Raw genomic sequence first — 16193 nt, 5'->3', positions numbered from 1 at the left:
TTGGAGGACTTACTGGGGTCAGGACTCAGCTCTCTCGCCCTCTAGCTGAGCCCCCCTCTCCCTTCACAGGGCTCCCCATGCTGCCCCCCTCACACTGGGACTCCACACACTACCTCCCTCACACTGGGGGCTCCACACTGCTCGTAACGCCCCCTTTACTCGGGGTCTCGGGGCTTCACTGCACAGGTGGGCTCAGGTGGCCATAGCCATGCCTGGCCCCAACTCTCCTCCTCGGGGTCTCAAACCCCCACAACTACCTCCAGTGTACCGCGACCCACCCCAAGGTGAGGGCTAGGGGTTAAGGCACCCCGACCTGCCTTTCACCGGGGTGGTCACTGGCCTGGCATTTCCTGGGGGCTCCCGCGCCACTGGGAGCCCCACCAGGCCACCCACTCCCGGCAGGGTGCAGTTTCCGGTCACACCCAGGAGATAGCGAGAGCTGAGCCCTGACGCAGTAAGTCCTCCACCGTTGGGAGGCAGAGTGTGGGTCAATTATAACACCGGCTGTAGTATCATGACCTGCTGCCCGGGGGGGAGTGAGAGTCCCCTGTGAGACCCTGAGGCACCAGTCCTGGTGTGAGGTACCCCAGCTCCCCACATCTGTGGAGGAGAACCCAGAGAAAGGGTGATGTTGTTACTTCTCCCCCAACAGCCCAACTGCCTCATCTATATAGGCAGCCCTGAGCCCAAAATGGCTGCCCTCCTCAGGCACCTGGAGGCTGCCAGTTCCAGGGCCTTAAAGTGGCAGGCACACCCAGTGCCCTGCCACAATATGGTTTTTTTTAAAAACATGACAGTGTCCCATTTTCCAAGATTTAACGTCATTTCAGATCAGGCTGAGTATAAAACAACGGGCTGAACCAGACAGCAATCTTAGTCATCCAAAATAAATTGAATCCAAAAGCTTTTTACCTTAAAAGCCAGCCCTAAGTTCACCCCTTCCTACAGGCTTTACGGCCGTCTGAGAATTGGAAAAGCGTCTTTTAAAATGCATCAGCAAATGCCACTCAACAATATCTCACATTGCTCAGCCCTCTTTTGCTGCATCCCTTTGTGGTGTTGGCTTTTCTGAGGCTTGGGTTGGAAAAAGGAAAGTGCGTCGCTATGACACTGTGCCCAGCTGGGTGCTACCTAGGTCAGAACAATCCAGGGACGTGGCTGCTGCTTGTTAGTGATGGAAGTGGCAATCTGGCAGGGAAGAAGCTCATACAAGTTTCCTCGATAGTGAAAGAACAAAGCAAGTCGCCCAGAGCAGCATCCTGCTCTCGGGCACCCATCTAGCCTCGCCATCCATTGCCTTGTGCCAACTTTTAGTGGCACTGCTATCTCAGGAGACCTCTCACTACAACCTCACGATCTGGTGCGTCTCACAACCTACCTCTATCATGCCCACTTATTGGTATGTAAGCTAGCCTCCGTCTGCCCCATCGCTTCTGGGGCCAGTGGAGTCACAGCTGTGAAGCCAGGGCAAAATATACATAAGAGAGGTGAGCAAACCCACCCTTTGGGTATCAGCCAACAGCATGATTCGGAGCAGAGATGGCCTGGAGAGATCTCTGCCACATGCCACTGGCTGCACTCAGGCTCAGCCCTGCATTGAAGTATTGCTTTGGTGCCGGTTATGTTGTAGGGATACCAAGAGGAGGGAGCTTCTACTTGACAGCCAGCCCATGGAGGAATCACCTGAACCTGCAGCACCGCGGCTGCTTTTTGGAGGCTGCTGCTCCACGTCCCTTACCTTCTCGCTTCATGCCCATGGCCAGACACTTCTGATAGCGGCAGTACTGGCAGCGGTTGCGCTGGCGCTTGTCGATCAGGCAGTCCTTGTTGTCACGGCAGGTGTAGGTGAGGTCTTTCCGCACCGTGCGCTTGAAGAAACCTTTGCAGCCCTCGCAGCTGTACACGCCGTAATGTTTACCTGCGGAGGAGCGAGAGGTCAGGCAGGCTGCTTGGGCACTGGGCCCACCAGAGGGGCACCCAGCTATTCCCCCTATTCCTCTCCCTCCATCCCTTCCAGGTTTTCATGGGCTGTGGCTTGTCTAGTATGGGATTTGGAGCTATAGGGCCGGAGAGAGGGACCCCGTGGCCTCAAGGTGGCCAAATGAGCATGTCGGAGTGTCTCCGGGTGCTGTGATGAGGGTGCGTGCAGGTGACAGGACATGTCCGGAGGCTTCATTTGTCCTACCTACTTCCCATAAAGCCTCAAGAAACTGCTCCCAGCATCCCCACTTGGCATGAGGACCAACAGGGGCCCTTCAGCTCTCCAGGCCCAGGCAGTGGAGTTGAACCTGCTGCCTGCTCTACCCAAAGCAGAGAGGAAGGGCAGGTGACGAGATATGGCAGACAAAACTGAAGCACTGGGTTGCCCTAAGGGAACCAAGGCATGTGACCATCCAAATAGGCAAATAAAGACCAAGGACAGGAATTCATCCTCCCCCGGGGGCCACCTCCTCCACCCTCTTGCATCCCCTGTAAAGCATTTTTGGAGCCAGGCGCCAGGCTTTACCTGAAGATCGGTCTCCGCAGATGGCACATATGTGCTTGGTGAAAGAGGCCATGGTTCCTGAGGGGTGTGCTGGCACTTTAAGGACCCCATTGAGCCCCAAGGGCGGTTTAATGTCTTCTGAGCTGCTGACAGGGTTCATCGGAGAATTGAGCTGCACAGAGGGAAGCAAAGGAGACTGGTTACGTTCGAGGAGAGAATAACCACCCCTTCTGTGTGTGCTGCGCGTGCACATGGACTCAGATCTGGGATGCAGGAAACGACACAGATGAGCCGTCTGGAGCAGGGTTGCTTTCCCTGGTGGGACGGGAGGAAGAGGAAGGGGGGATGTGTGAACTGGGAAGACTGTGCTCCAGCCCTGCACCTCCTTTGCAGCTGCCACCTGAGGACCCAGTGTCCCACACAGCTCTACCAATAAACCTCACCCTGACCTGACAGGCCCAGGACTTACCAAGCTGTCGGTTCACCTCCATCCAAGCCTGTAAGCCCTTGGCTTTTCCACACTTGGTTTCTATTCCCAGTCCTCATCCCTCAAATTGATCCTGGCTTGCAACCCTCTGCTACCTGACCTTTGCACAACAACCCTATCCAATAAAGAGCAGACATAATCAGCTTGCAAAGCTCATTAGCACAGGCCTCAGAGGTTGCAGGGGGGCCCCACCCTATCCAAGAGAGCTCTGTGGACACTGTTCACCTCTGGGAAGGGAGCTGAATGGAGGGCTGGTCCTTCCTTCTCTGATCCAAATCCTGCAGACAATGCCAGCTGGCCCCCGTTAGGTGCAACTGGGAAAGAGGTTAGTCCGAATTAACCCAGCTTGAAATCGCCAGCATCCTGGGAGCTCAAGGTAGGTCTCCGGAGATCAAAGGCCTGTGCTCTGATCCCCTGCTGTGGAACAAGAGTCAGCAGCACAGAGCCAAGCCCATTGTAGGCAGCTGACCTGGGCAATTAATCCGTGCAGCCGGATGACATCATGCCTCCATGAATACACAGATCCCAGGTTCACATTACAACCTGGGGAAGGGACAGCGGCTAATCCTGTTATAAAGCCGAGGAACTACGAAGGGCTGACACCACTGTCTAATAAGCTGGCCCTGTAAACCACGTTCCCGGTTGATTTAATGGGCAGGCAGATTCCTTTCCGCCCACCTCCGTGGGGAGAGCCCTTATCTCGGCACGTGAGGAAGATGCTGCCTCGGGACTCGCAGCAGAGAAAATGATTTGCAGTGATTATCTGGGGGAGGGCTCCTGGCTGTGAGGTCGGGCTTGGGGATGATGAAGACCAGGACACTGCAGCCCGGCTGCTTTTACTGGGGGGGATTTATAGGCTGTCTTTTAGCATTATCTCTTGAAGGGAAGGATCCTCAGAGGATGAATTACAGGTCACCCCAGCAATAGGCCTGCTTCGTAGGACACTCCCCTTCCTTTTCTGCATGCAGACTCCAAGCAATTCCCCTTCCCTTCTCTTTTCCAGGTCCTCTTCATTCTCTGTCCCCATCAGGGCAGCAAGAAGGGCAGAGGGGATGGTGGGACTTGCAGAAACGCGCTACGAAGCACACCCCTGCCAGGCAGGCCTACAGCCTAGCACTTGGCAAGCTGCGGTTTCGGATCCGTTTCTGCAATATGGGAACAAGCAGCTCTCCATGGTTTGTGCATTGCTCTTTGCGACACCCACCAGGGCAGGGCAATGCTGTGCTCCCCACTGTGTCTAGGAGTTCAGGTGCTGCCAGACAAAGGGGTAAATTAGCCCCGGGGAGCTCTGCATTGCTTTGGTTAACCTACTCCCAGTCATCGAGATAGCCAGAGGTTCTGTGTCCTCACACCTACCCTAACTAACTTCTAGGAGGGCATGTAGGAAACACAGCAGAGAAGTGAGCTGACTCCTAATTTTCCAATCTGCAAGTTATTATTCCTAGTACCGTGCAGCCATGCCTCCTATTATTATCATGGTTCAACCAGGGTTTTGGTCTTCATCTGTGTTTTTTGCTCCAGGTGGTAAAATTATTTGATAGAAGACTCCACTGGGGGAGAGACATAAGACTATCCCACGCTAGAGGAATGTGTCCCGTTCTTTATGGAAGCATCACAAATGCCAATGGGGAATAGGCGACTCCCGTCTGAGAAGCCAACCGCCACTACAACCGAGTCCTTCCTGCGGCCACTATTTTGCTCGGTCACGAATTCATGGATTCTTTCAAACAGCTTTGGCTCCTCTGTGTGGACGTGTCATCTCAGGGGAGGCCCAAAGTGATGAGACAGAACATGTGTTGGGAGAGGCTGGAAGGGAAAGGGAGGCTTTCTCTTCCTATCCTTATCAGCCTGACTGCCTGCCTGGCACGAGGCATGTTTGTGGCTTTCCAATCAGCTGTGCAGGCTCCAGCATCCAAGACGCAGCTTTATAGGTGATGGCCAGGTCCTACAGGCCTGATCCAAATGCCGTTCAAGTGATGGGAGTTTCTCTTTTTGGCGGCATGGATCTCTGGGTCAAGCCCTCTACTCTCCTGGTCCAATCCTGGTCTCAGTTTCTGGAGTGTGAACCCAAAATAATTCCACTGAAGTCAACAGGATTTACTCTGCATTTGCATCAAAATACTTGAGGACAGATTCTGGCCTAACTATGTGATATAATACAGGGCAGGGGGGTAGGATTCTTGCAATAGAGTTAAGGGTTGGTTTGGCATCTGCTGGAGGTTTCTAAGGCTATTTCAGCGCTCTCTGTATTTCCTTAGCTCACCAAAGAGAAGTTGAAATAGTGACTTGATCATGCTCTCTAAGCACCTATATGGCAAATAAAAATGTCCCAGGCTATTGAATCCATCAGACAGAGGTGCAGTGACCAGATACGGAAGCCAGAAAAATTCAGATTAAAATTAGGGTGCCTGTTATTAAAAGGGAGGATAATTGACCATCGGAAGACCTTACCGAAGGCAATGAGGGATTCTCCCCCATCAGCTAGTCCTGAATCAAGAGTGGATGGTGGTGTTTTTTTGAGAGGCTCCCATTCATTCACAACCGCTGAACTGGAAGTAGGAGCTAATTCAAGGAAGTCCTGCGGCCCATGGTCACAAATGGTGAGAGCAGATAATCACCAAAGTCGCTTCTGGCTCTACCCGAGTGGGTCTAGCTGATGAATAGTCACGAACCAGGGCATGGTTGGACCTACCTGCAAGAGGGAACACTTCATCCCACCCATCTCCCACCAAGGCTCCTGCCATCAATAGGTGAGGACAGATCATTCAGACCCACGGGCCCAATCCCTCAAGGTCTCAAAGGTCCATGAATCTCACTGACACGTGAGACTGGATTGAAACTTAATGGGCACTCATTTCCCACGGTGATGATCACGGGATGAAGCATAACCGAAGGGTATAGTCAGGCAAAGTTCTTTGGGTAGATGTAATGTCTTTTAACAGACCAACTAAATAGTTGGAAAAAGTTATATTCAAACTTTCGGTCAGGTATCCAGGTTGCAGCCATATTGGTCTAGAGGAAAAAGCAATGAGGACTCGTAGTAGAGATGAGATCTTTTATTAGACCAACTAGACTTTTGCAAAAAAAAATTCTTTTAGCCAATTTTTTTAATGAAATCCTCATAGTGTCACAAGGATGAAGCATCTTTGACCACCTGAAACCTGAGATCCTGCTCCTGCCTTTGTTCAAGGTCATTTGCATCATCACAGAGCCTCACAACAGAGCTCAGAGACACCTTAACAACTAAGAAATGCCTGCCCAGAGGAGTTTTCCATTTACTGACTCCTCGGTGAAATCCTATGAAATATGAACTTGCATTTCTACCCAGGAGAACTTTTACAGTCTTTTCTCCAGTGCCTGATGAACGGGGTTGATGCCCAAAGGGTTGCAGTTAAGGATTAAATTTTTTTTTTTTTGCAAAAATCTAGTTGGTCTAATAAAAGAGATCACCTGTCCTATGAGTCCTGATTGCTTTTTCAAACTTTCGGACACAAACGCCCTTCTTCAGGCATTGGGAGACAGCTGCTGTTATGAATTTTCTACAAGGTAGAAAAGAGGCTAAAGTCAGCAGATGGATGAACAGATGCACAGACAGACAGCGGGATTTGCGGGGTCCCAGGATGACCGTCACCACCTTCCCTAGCAATAAGCTTGGAGCACATCTACCTTGGACTGCAGCTTTGCTCTGCAGGCTTCACAGGGATGATCGGGGTGGACCTCAGGGCCACCCCCCTGCACCAGCCATCCCTCCAAGCTGAAGGCCAGGCATTTTGCTGGCTATTTGCAGGGTCCGGCCTTGAACACACAGCAGAGTTGCTCTGACGTCCTCCGACAGAGGGCAACGGTGCTTGTCTGCATTAGCCCACCCTTGGCCGTCTCTTTTCCCTGTGAATGACCATGCACTTTTGGTTCCTCAAATTCCACCTTCGGCTCTTCCCCTGAGTCAGCACAAGGGCTCTCTTGTCTTCTCCAGCCCTGCTCCACCCCTCCTCCTCCTCCATCCTGTCTTCATTAAGACTTCCTCTGAACCACTCCAATGTCCCCTTTCGGCTGCCTGCCCCGTTTCCTACGCAATACGAGGAAACACATGCACGGTAGAAAAATCTCTTCTCTTCCCTCTTCGGACTCCGCTGTTGTCAGCTGCCCTTGAGAGATCGGGGAAGAGAAGCTGAAACATAAAAACAATGCTGCTGAGTGTGAGGCACCTCCTGCAAGAGCATCAACCGGAGCGTTCCTGGAAAATCTGTGGTCTCTGCCCTCTCAATGACTTGAATGTACAATTCGCTAGCCCTGTAGGAGAAGCAGCAACAAAACAGGCTCGGATTGGAGGGGTAGATACGCATTTCCCACGTTCTGCTTGTTAAATGTTTGCCGTAGGCCTCTCATTAATCCGATTCAGAGATGAGATGGGTCCTCTGTCGCCTGAGATCTGGCTGGATGGGTGGCATGGATTCTCAAAGAGATGCTCTCTTTCATCCAGAAGTTACTGGCTTCATGCAAGAACACAACCTCCATTGCGTGGGAGGTCAAACTAAAACGATTGCACGAGAGTTTTCTGACAAACCATATCAGGTTTCATTTTCTGAACTCCCCATAGTTTTAGAAGCTCCTTAAAGAGCAAGAGACCCGAGCCCTGCCCGCCAAGTGTCTGGGCACCACGCTAACGTCAAAGGCCATCAGCTGCCAGTTTCATAGTTTCATAGTTTCTAGGGTCGGAAGGGACCTGAACAGATCATCAAGTCCAACCCCCTGCCCTGTTGGAAGCCTTCCCTCTGTTGTCCCAGGTCCCTTACGGTGCTCGTGGATCTACCGTTGCTGCAGTCCTTGGTGGGCAGCCAGGTGTTTTGAAGGTGGAGTGTTACCTGAAAGAAATGCATCTTGCAGCGTGCACTGCAGGCCCCTGTAAATATGTGCTCCATTATACCCCACCAATTGATGTCAATCAGACTCAGTCCTGTTGCAAGGAGACAGGCCTAATGAATGCTTTGAAAATGAGGACAAGGTCCTTGGAGCATGAAAATGAGGACACAAGGTCCTTGGAGCAGGTTATTTGGCTAGAGTACTTAATGCTATTTTGACCAGTCTTCCCTAGGAGGAACTGCCGCTGGTTGCAGCCCGTCTTCAAAATCGCTGTCACTAAACGAGCTCCACAAGGATCGGTGATGGCAATCGCGAGTGGGCAAAGCTGTGGCATGGGCATGTGGGTGCAGGGACGAGGAAGCACCAAGCATGCATGCTTCTGGCTGCTAGGAGCATGCCCTTCCCAGAGCTGAGGATGTCAGCTTAGCCCAGGGGTCCTGTGTGTTGCTCTCCACATCAGCCTGCTACTGGAGCTTGGAGGGACTAGGGCTCTTTCAGTGATCTCCACTGAGTCGAGCATTGTTGGATGGCAGGGGTGGAGGATTTAATGCATGCAGGGATGGGAGGGGCTGGTAGAAATGGCAGCTCCGTGGGGGAAGACTCTCCTTTACTGCACTGGGATCCAAGTGCCAGGCTGGTGACACCGCAGTAGCACCTGTGCCCCGTCCCTTGGGTCCCCAAGCTGGCTAGTGTGCCCCGATGAGTCAGCAGGAGCCCCAACCAGCTGCTGAGTCAGTGCCCATGGATGGGAAAATGCCTCTATTTCCTCTTTCGGCAACCTCCTGAAACCACAGCAGTGCTACACGTGTGCCTCTCGGTTCCCACACTCTCCCCTGGCGCCTGCTGCTCCTTCCTCTTGGGTCCTGAGGCTGTGAAGCAAAGGCTGAAGGAGCCATGGTGAGAGAGACAGCGAGCCCAGCCCAGGGCTTCACACCAAGCGCCTGACAGCACCTACTTCTGCTTTTGGCGCACACATATCCGGAGGGTGCCACGGGTGCAGGGCAGCGCGGCCTAGAACGAGAACTGCCCTGGGCAGCCGGGCTCCTGGGTTCCCTTCCTCTAGCTTGAGCATCTCCTTTTAAGCTCTGCTGATGCAGTCCCATCCGCTCCGGCCTGGCAATCGCCAGAGCTAAAAGACTTCAGATAGTCCCGAGGAATCCTCCAAAAGAACAAAACTGTTGTCCGATAATCTGAGGCAACACCGAGACTACGATCTAACTCCACATCTCATGACTCCTCACCTCTCCCAGGCCTCTCCAGACCTGCTGTTGAGGGGGGAAAAGGGGGTCTGCTACCAACCCACAGGCTATTGCTTCTGTTTCTGTGCATGACGACACTCGCGCGAGCAAAAAGAGGGAGTGAGAAGGAGACCGGGAGGTCACTTTTCTCTTTCTTTCCAATGAAACATCTAACATCCAGAGACACCTTCTAGGGTCGTTTAAAGATAATAAACCCCACCTGTCTCGCCGTGGCACTAGTTTCAGGAAAATGTCATGTGCTGTGGGTGGTCCCAACAGATGCTCCTGGGTGCTGGGCCCAGCTGAAAAAAGCTGGCTCTACAACCCAAGATAAACCCCTTAGCCTTTCTGCACTCAGTTTTCCCATCCCTAAAATGGGGGGGTGGGGACAGTCCTGGCATCTCACGCACAGAGGGGATCTCTCAGGCTGCAATGCTTGCAAATCATCTTGGAGTAACTTGGAAGAGAAAACCGAGGACGTGTGAGGGGCGGCACTACTTTTCCTAAGAACAGCTGAATCGGGGTGGGTCAAGGCACTTGAGCTGGAAGCCTTGCTTGCAGGGGACCCTTTTGGTGTGTGCAAGAGAGGAGTAACAGGGGACGTGGCAGGTCAGATCAGCGGAGCTGTTTGGGGCCTGAGAACTGGAATAGCAAGAGGCACTGGAGGTGAAGAGTGAAGCCCGTTGGCAAGAGTTGGGGAAGGCCCCGGAGTGGAATAACTGGGTCACCGCAGGTCAGCAGCGAGGTGCGTCTGCAGAGCAGCGTGGGTGGGACCTGGAACAGCAGGAGCTGAAGGTCAGAGTGAGCAGCGGCAAAGCTGTGCTGCCAGGGGAGCTGGCACGGCACCCGCCTGTGCTATGCCCAGCCCCTCCGCCAGCCGCGGCAGGGTCCTCAAGTTCTCCGAGGGAACCGAAGTGGAGCAGGGATGCAGCTGGGAAAGATGGCACAGTTGGCCCAAACTGCCAGCACCTTTCCCTAGCACCCCTGGCCTAGTGCAGTGCCACCGAAAGCATCCTGCCCCCCCTGTGCATAGCCATCAATGCTGCTGGGACCAGATTTTCCACGGAGCAGAGCGTGAGTGTCCAGACCCCCACCCTGTGGGTCGCCAAGAAGAGGGCTGCATAATCCCAGCACTTCGCCTTGCACACCTCAGTCCTCCCAGTGTCCTTCTGCTCGGCTGGCTTTCCAGAGCTAACGAGGCATAGCCTGATGGCAAGTGGCATCTGCCATCTGATTCAAACCACCTTCCATCAGTGCCATCTCCGCTCGGCAGCGCAGGAGCACACACTTCATTAACCCCAGCGCTTTGTGGACTGGTACCATGATGGGCAGGGGGGCCCACTCCTGTACTCCTGCCTTTGCTGTCCTCCTCCCTGGGAGGATGCCTCCCTCCATCCTCCTGTGCACGCGGGACTGGGAACTCCCTCCCTCTCGAGCTGGCTCAGGTAGCTCCTTCCCGCCACTGCCAAGATAGGGGCCTAATGCTTGCAGACAGGGGACAGATGGAAAAACCCAGTAGACTGAAAACGTCCTAAATGTCTCCTCCAGGAAAACCACTTAAGACCGAGCATGAGCAAATGACAGGGACCGTCGGGGCCCAGCGATGCCGTGGCACTCGGTCTCCACTAGGCTCAATTCCTCTTTTCCTTGCGGTGCCTGTTTATTTCGGTTCCCTTGGCCCGTGTGTCTCGGCTTCCCAAAATAGCCGCGGCTTTGCACTGAAACCCTGCCCGCATTGCCTCGCTCACTGCTCGTGCATTCCCACAGCTTCACATCTTCCCCCAGCCTTGGCTTTGCTCTCATGGCACTATCTGGGCAGTGGCTGGCTCCGAAGCAACACTTGCCTCTATTTCTCCTGGTTTCCAGCAGCCTGTCTGCCCTGCTGAACCCAGGGTTAACTCCATGCTGGGGGCAGGAATATGTCTGGGTTCACACGGCATTGGACTTGAACTCTGGAATAGGCGGGGGGGAGATGGGGAGATGCAAGAATGCAAGAGAAAGGGAGCATGGCAAGCACCCTGGTGATTTCACAGCCTCACTATGCCCCATCAGGCCCAGCCACGGTCCCTGAATAGAGGCAACTGGTTTTCCTCCCATCCGTGAACCAGCAGCCAAGTACTGCCCAACCTGGTCCCGTGCCACTGCAGCGACTTACAACCAGGTAGAAACAGCTCAGACTGATTTAGGATGGGCTCTGCCGAGGGACCACTCCTATTGCCCCACATTATCTGTCCTCCCAGGCACGCACAAAATGTCCCCTAGTGTGTTAGCCCTAGAAATAAATCAGGCTAATACAAAAATAAAGGCGCCGGCAGGTGTTTGACTCCCAGAGCAGCTCTGAAATAAATAAACCAGCAGCGAGCGGCAGGTGGGAGCCAATTCCTTAATCTGCCCTTTCGCTAAACATGTACCCCGTAGCCAGCCAGCAACAGGTGGCAGGGCCCCGCCAGCCCTCCCAGCGCCTGCTATTTTTAAAACAGGCTTATCTCTTTATAGCTGGAGGTTTTTACATAATCTTCAGTCAGCAGAGCCCAGCCCCTCCTCCACACCGCTCTCCCCTGCGAAGAAAAGGGAAGCAAATGCAGCCGGGGAGCGAAGGGGGAAGCAGCGTAAAACGGCCACGAGCAGGGCAGAACAAAGTCCTGGAGAATGCCGCTGGCATAAAGAAAGGTCCCCTGGTCATCTTACCACCATCGGAAAGGAGCTTACAATGCAGCACAGGGGGAGGGGGCCGCACTGTACTACATGCAACCCATATTTTACCTGGGCCACAGGGCTTACTGCAGCAAAGGCGCAGTTTAGAGCAGCCCAGGGGCTGCTCCAATTTGTACCAGGACAGGGAAGATCCTCAGCTTATCCCAGAATACAGAGAGTCATCTTTTCTCCTCTCCCCTGCTTCTTTGCTGCCCAAAGACAGGAAGCCCAGCAAGGCAGCTTGTGTCCATGACCCTTTGAAGCGAAGCCCACCATTATACATGGGGTCTGATACGCCTCTCGTTTAAACAGGGAGTGACTCCGCTGAAGTCCCGGGCTTCCAGCAAGCAGAACGCAGAGGAAAGCCAGGCCGCCTGGTTCTTAAATTCAGTCTCCTGTTGCTGCCTTGGTTAGAGTCCTCCCAAAATTCAGGCGCGGAGCTGGGGGTGTGACACAGCTGACTGCACGGTTGTTACTGTGCAACTCACATGCACAAGTACTAAATGCCTGCACAGGAACTGGGGCTACTGCACGATGGCATCCCCGAACAGCTTTTCAGTGACTCTGACTGCACACGAGCTCGTTACGACTGCACAATAAGTGCCGCTCTTTGTGCCACATGATGCTACTGCACAGCAGTAACGAGCTCCTGCGCAGTCAGCATCCCATGTAGATGCAACCTCAAGGAACTTTTACTAATGTTTGGAAGGACCTGAGACAGGGATGCCACTGGCATGGTTCAGGACGGGTCTCGCCACCCCTCCAGTTTTGTGGGTGGGGTAAGATCGCTGCTCCTTTCCCCAAAAGAAACCTGCCGGCCATTCCTGTTTATTTTTTCCCCTCTTGCTTATCCATAAATCTTGTCTCCCCTGCCTCCCCCTTCCTGGCTTACCTGTGGGCTGCCGGTTCCAAACCCCAGGTTGGGGGTTGAGGGGACTGACATAGAGTGAGGTCCCATGGGGGAGCTGATGACGGAGAAGGGAGGGCCCATGCCATTGATGGGGGAGCTGAGGGTGCTAATGGGGGAATGGAGCTGGCCCGCTGAGCCCAGCGAGGAGCCAATCCCCGGCCCAATGGATGGATGGAGGGAAGGTGCAGCCATGGGCCCCCGGCTGGTTGGGGAGTTCAGGGAGGTGGAATTGACTTGGTTGGAGAAATCTGCAAGACACAAAGCAAAGGCCAAGGTTAAAACGCCCTCCACGATGGTCTAGTGATGGCGCCAAGCACTCAGGTGCCAGCCCCCATCCCCACTCCATTCCCCACACTCAGCCACCCATGGCTTCCTCTCTCAGCACCTTTCTCCGGTGCAAAAGTCAGTGCAGCCCCTACATCGGGCACCTTCCACCCCAGCTTGATACGGCACCATCTCTTAAAAGCCTCTGACAACGGCTGGGCAGCTGGGATTGCTGCATATGACACAGTTATCACAACCATCTCCTTGTTCGTGTGTTTTAGCACAAGTCTGCTCCACGTCTGAGGCCTCTAGATGCCACCTTCCTATGAAGGAAAATAATCAGGACTTGACACAGGATCTTGAACCTAGGATGTACTTCTGGATCTCTGTGTGGGGGTATGAGTGTAGTCCACGTGGGATGCAGACTGTGTGTGCACGTTCACATGCGTGCTTGAGAGGTGGCAGGGTGCATTTCTGCACCCCCGTGAGGGGAGCACGTGCGTTGTGTGTTTTATGCTTGCAGAGGGAAGCGTTTGCGTGTCTTTGCGGGGGAGGTGAGATGTTTGTAACAGGGAAAGAGTATCCCAGCTTGTGGCCTGTGTCCATGTGTCTGCTTGGGATGTGTGCGCCCGCAGTTTATATTTGCAAAGGGAAAGCAGGGGGGAGGAGAACGGGGGTGTGGTGAGTGTTTCCCAACTTGCGTGCATTATTTTTTGTGAGTGGGGAACTCTGTGTGTCTGTGTGCATGGAGAAGGTGACGTGTTTGTGGGTTTGTGAGGAGGCAGCTGTGTGTCCACACTGGGTCCGGGGAGAGGAGGATGCCCCACTCCCTCTGCCTTGCTTCATGCGGCTTCAGGCCTCTGAGCTGGAATTCGCTTTTGCGGAGGTGTTTTTTGCAAGCGGCGACTGCCAGGCTGCGAACCTCCCGCCTGCCCCCCTAACTCCTTTGCAGGCCCAGGGTTGGGGGGGAGCAGGAGTTTAAAAATAGACTCCAGATCTCTCTAGAGAGGAGACTCGGAGTCATTCCTGGCACATTTCCTCCTCATCCTGTCACGCTGCCTGAAAAACAACCCAAAGCACCGGGGAAGCAGGCTTCTATAATGGGCCTTTGCAAAGGCTGCCAAGAGGAATGGCAAGACTTTTGGGGCTCTGGGCTGCAGGGGAGGGCTTCGCCTGCCCCCATTCAGAGCTGTGCCGGGGTGGTGACAATTAGGGGGTCCTCACGCTTGTTCTCTCTCCTCTGTGTGTCCCACTGCTGTTGTCCCACTTCTGCAGCTGGCAAATCAGAGGCCTGAAATTCAGAAGTGACTATAGGCTGGCGGAGCCAGACCCATTTTGCAGGGCTCTGAAGTTAGCGGGGTCTTTTGGAAGGTGGTTTGCCTGAGGGTCGATGCACCAAACCCAGCAGGTCTCTGCCACGCCCATAATACCTGCTCCATTGGGTTACCGCTGATTTACACCGGTCCTGTGTGATGGGGCCCTGCTTGAACAGCTAGGCAATGCACTGGGCCCAAATATGACCCCAGGAAGAACAGGGCCATCCCTCCACCCTCACAGGCTGCAACCAAGAGCATCCTTTGTCCACAAATAAATCCAGGGGGGCATTGATATCGTATGAGGGGGGCCTGAAGCACTGAACTGCAGGCTCACGCACGTGAACAGAGAGGCACGTTTGGAAAGAAAGCGGTGTTTCTTTCCAAAGCTCATACACCCAGTCTGCACCAGGGTCTGCAGCATCCCCATCCCATGCAGGTCTCGTATGAGTGGCGTGCTAAACTCAGATGCTGCCTTTGCCTCCTTGCAAGGCTGTCGCCACCGGCTGTCCCACTGGCCGCTTCACTGGGCACATCTGCGGGCCTCCTCGCTGCGGCAAGGGCTGGGGAAGTGGCAGCCCCCTCCGTGGGTCTCCCCGCGCGAAGAGGCACCAGGATGGGGGGGACACGAAACATCCCGAGCCAGGAGACGAGCGCCGGGAATGAGCCAGACAAAGGGCTGCTGTGTCATCTCTGCACCGAGCGCTCCGACCACAGCTCGTAATCCCTTGTAGGCTGGCGGTGCCCATTGTGTCTGGCAGGCAGCGCGCTTTCCGTTGGCTTCCCCAAATTGTAGACATAACAGGATTACAAGGGCTAAGAAAGAGGCTCCCTCCCTGAGGAGATCATTTTTTAAACTAGGCTCGTTGGGGGGTAGGGAAGACGAGGGCGGAGGAAGCCTTGGACCGCTAAACCAAGCAGCACTCACAAGTACAGCCCAGCCTAGACCGATGAGCAGACATACAGCCAGGCAAGCAACAGGGACCCGGGCAATGCTGAGATTAGGGGGCCAGTGCACACATCCACAGGAGGCCTCAAATGCCTCTACACAAACGCTCGTAGTATGGGGAACAAGCAGGAGGAACTTCCCCTCCTGCTAGCTGACACCAGCCCGGACATAGTGGGGCTCAATGAAATGTGGTGGGACCCAACGCACGACTGGGCGGTGAATACCGAGGGCTATCGGCTGTACAGGAGGGACAGGACAGGGAGGAAAGGTGGGGGGTGGCACTGTTCGTCAAGGAGGAATACACATCCTCACCAGGTAGCACAGAGTCAGAGGAGGGGCACATGGAAATGCTCTGGGTTAGGATACAAGGCCGTCGAGGGGAAAGAGACTTAACGGTGGGGTCTACTACAGACCCCCCAGCCACGGGGAAGAGCTAGACCAGGAACTCTTCAGCCAGCTCACGGAGGTCGTTAGGTCCAAGGACGTGGTCATCATGGGGGACCTGAACTTTCCAGACATCTGCTGGGAAGAGCAGTCAGCCAGGTCTGACCCCTCACATAGGTCCCTAGCCCAAATGCAGGACCTCCATCTAACCCAGGAGGTGCACAGCCCCACCGGGGAGACGCCTTGTTGGACCTGGTGCTGGCCACGGATGACGACCTGGTGCGGGGGCTGCGGGTGCTCGACCACCTGGGTGACAGCGATCATCACCTGAAATATAGCGCAGGGTGGCAAAGGCCGGCAGCAAGGCAGCAGCCCTAGATTTCAGGAGCGCGGACTTCAATGAGCTAAGGAGGATAGTCGGGGAAGCGCTGAGGTCCCAGAGGGGAGGGGAGCCAGGTGTCCAAGGAGAGTGGTCGCTCCTCAAGGAGACGATCGTCCAAGCCCAAAGGGAGGTAATCCCAACACGGATCAAAGGGAGCAGGAGGGCACACAAGCCCCCACGGCTCACCAAAAGCATCCGGGAATGTCTCCTAGCTAAAAGGGAGGCGC

The 16193-nt window shown here is 54.3% G+C and overlaps 1 protein-coding gene across 4 annotated transcripts in view; it reads right to left on the bottom strand.

Moving 5' to 3' along the window:
• RXRA (retinoid X receptor alpha) overlaps positions 1 to 16193 on the bottom strand; it is a 206647-nt gene that overhangs the window by 51257 nt on the left and 139197 nt on the right. For all 4 annotated transcript variants that reach the window (XM_019510776.1, XM_019510774.1, XM_019510775.1 and 1 more), the window contains exons 2-4: positions 12657 to 12922; positions 2507 to 2657; positions 1739 to 1918 (exon numbers count right to left, since the gene is read on the bottom strand). In XM_019510776.1, the coding sequence (XP_019366321.1) occupies positions 1739 to 1918; positions 2507 to 2657; positions 12657 to 12866 (541 nt within the window). In that variant the 5' untranslated portion in view covers positions 12867 to 12922. The remainder of the gene's footprint in view (positions 1 to 1738; positions 1919 to 2506; positions 2658 to 12656; positions 12923 to 16193) is intronic.

This window comes from Gavialis gangeticus, unplaced genomic scaffold, assembly GCF_001723915.1.
Source record: "Gavialis gangeticus isolate Ggan-Ray unplaced genomic scaffold, GavGan_comp1, whole genome shotgun sequence".
In the NCBI taxonomy this organism is placed as follows: domain Eukaryota; kingdom Metazoa; phylum Chordata; order Crocodylia; family Gavialidae; genus Gavialis; species Gavialis gangeticus.
Note: the sequence above shows the minus strand (reverse complement) of the source record. Positions and strands in the feature narration are given on the sequence as shown.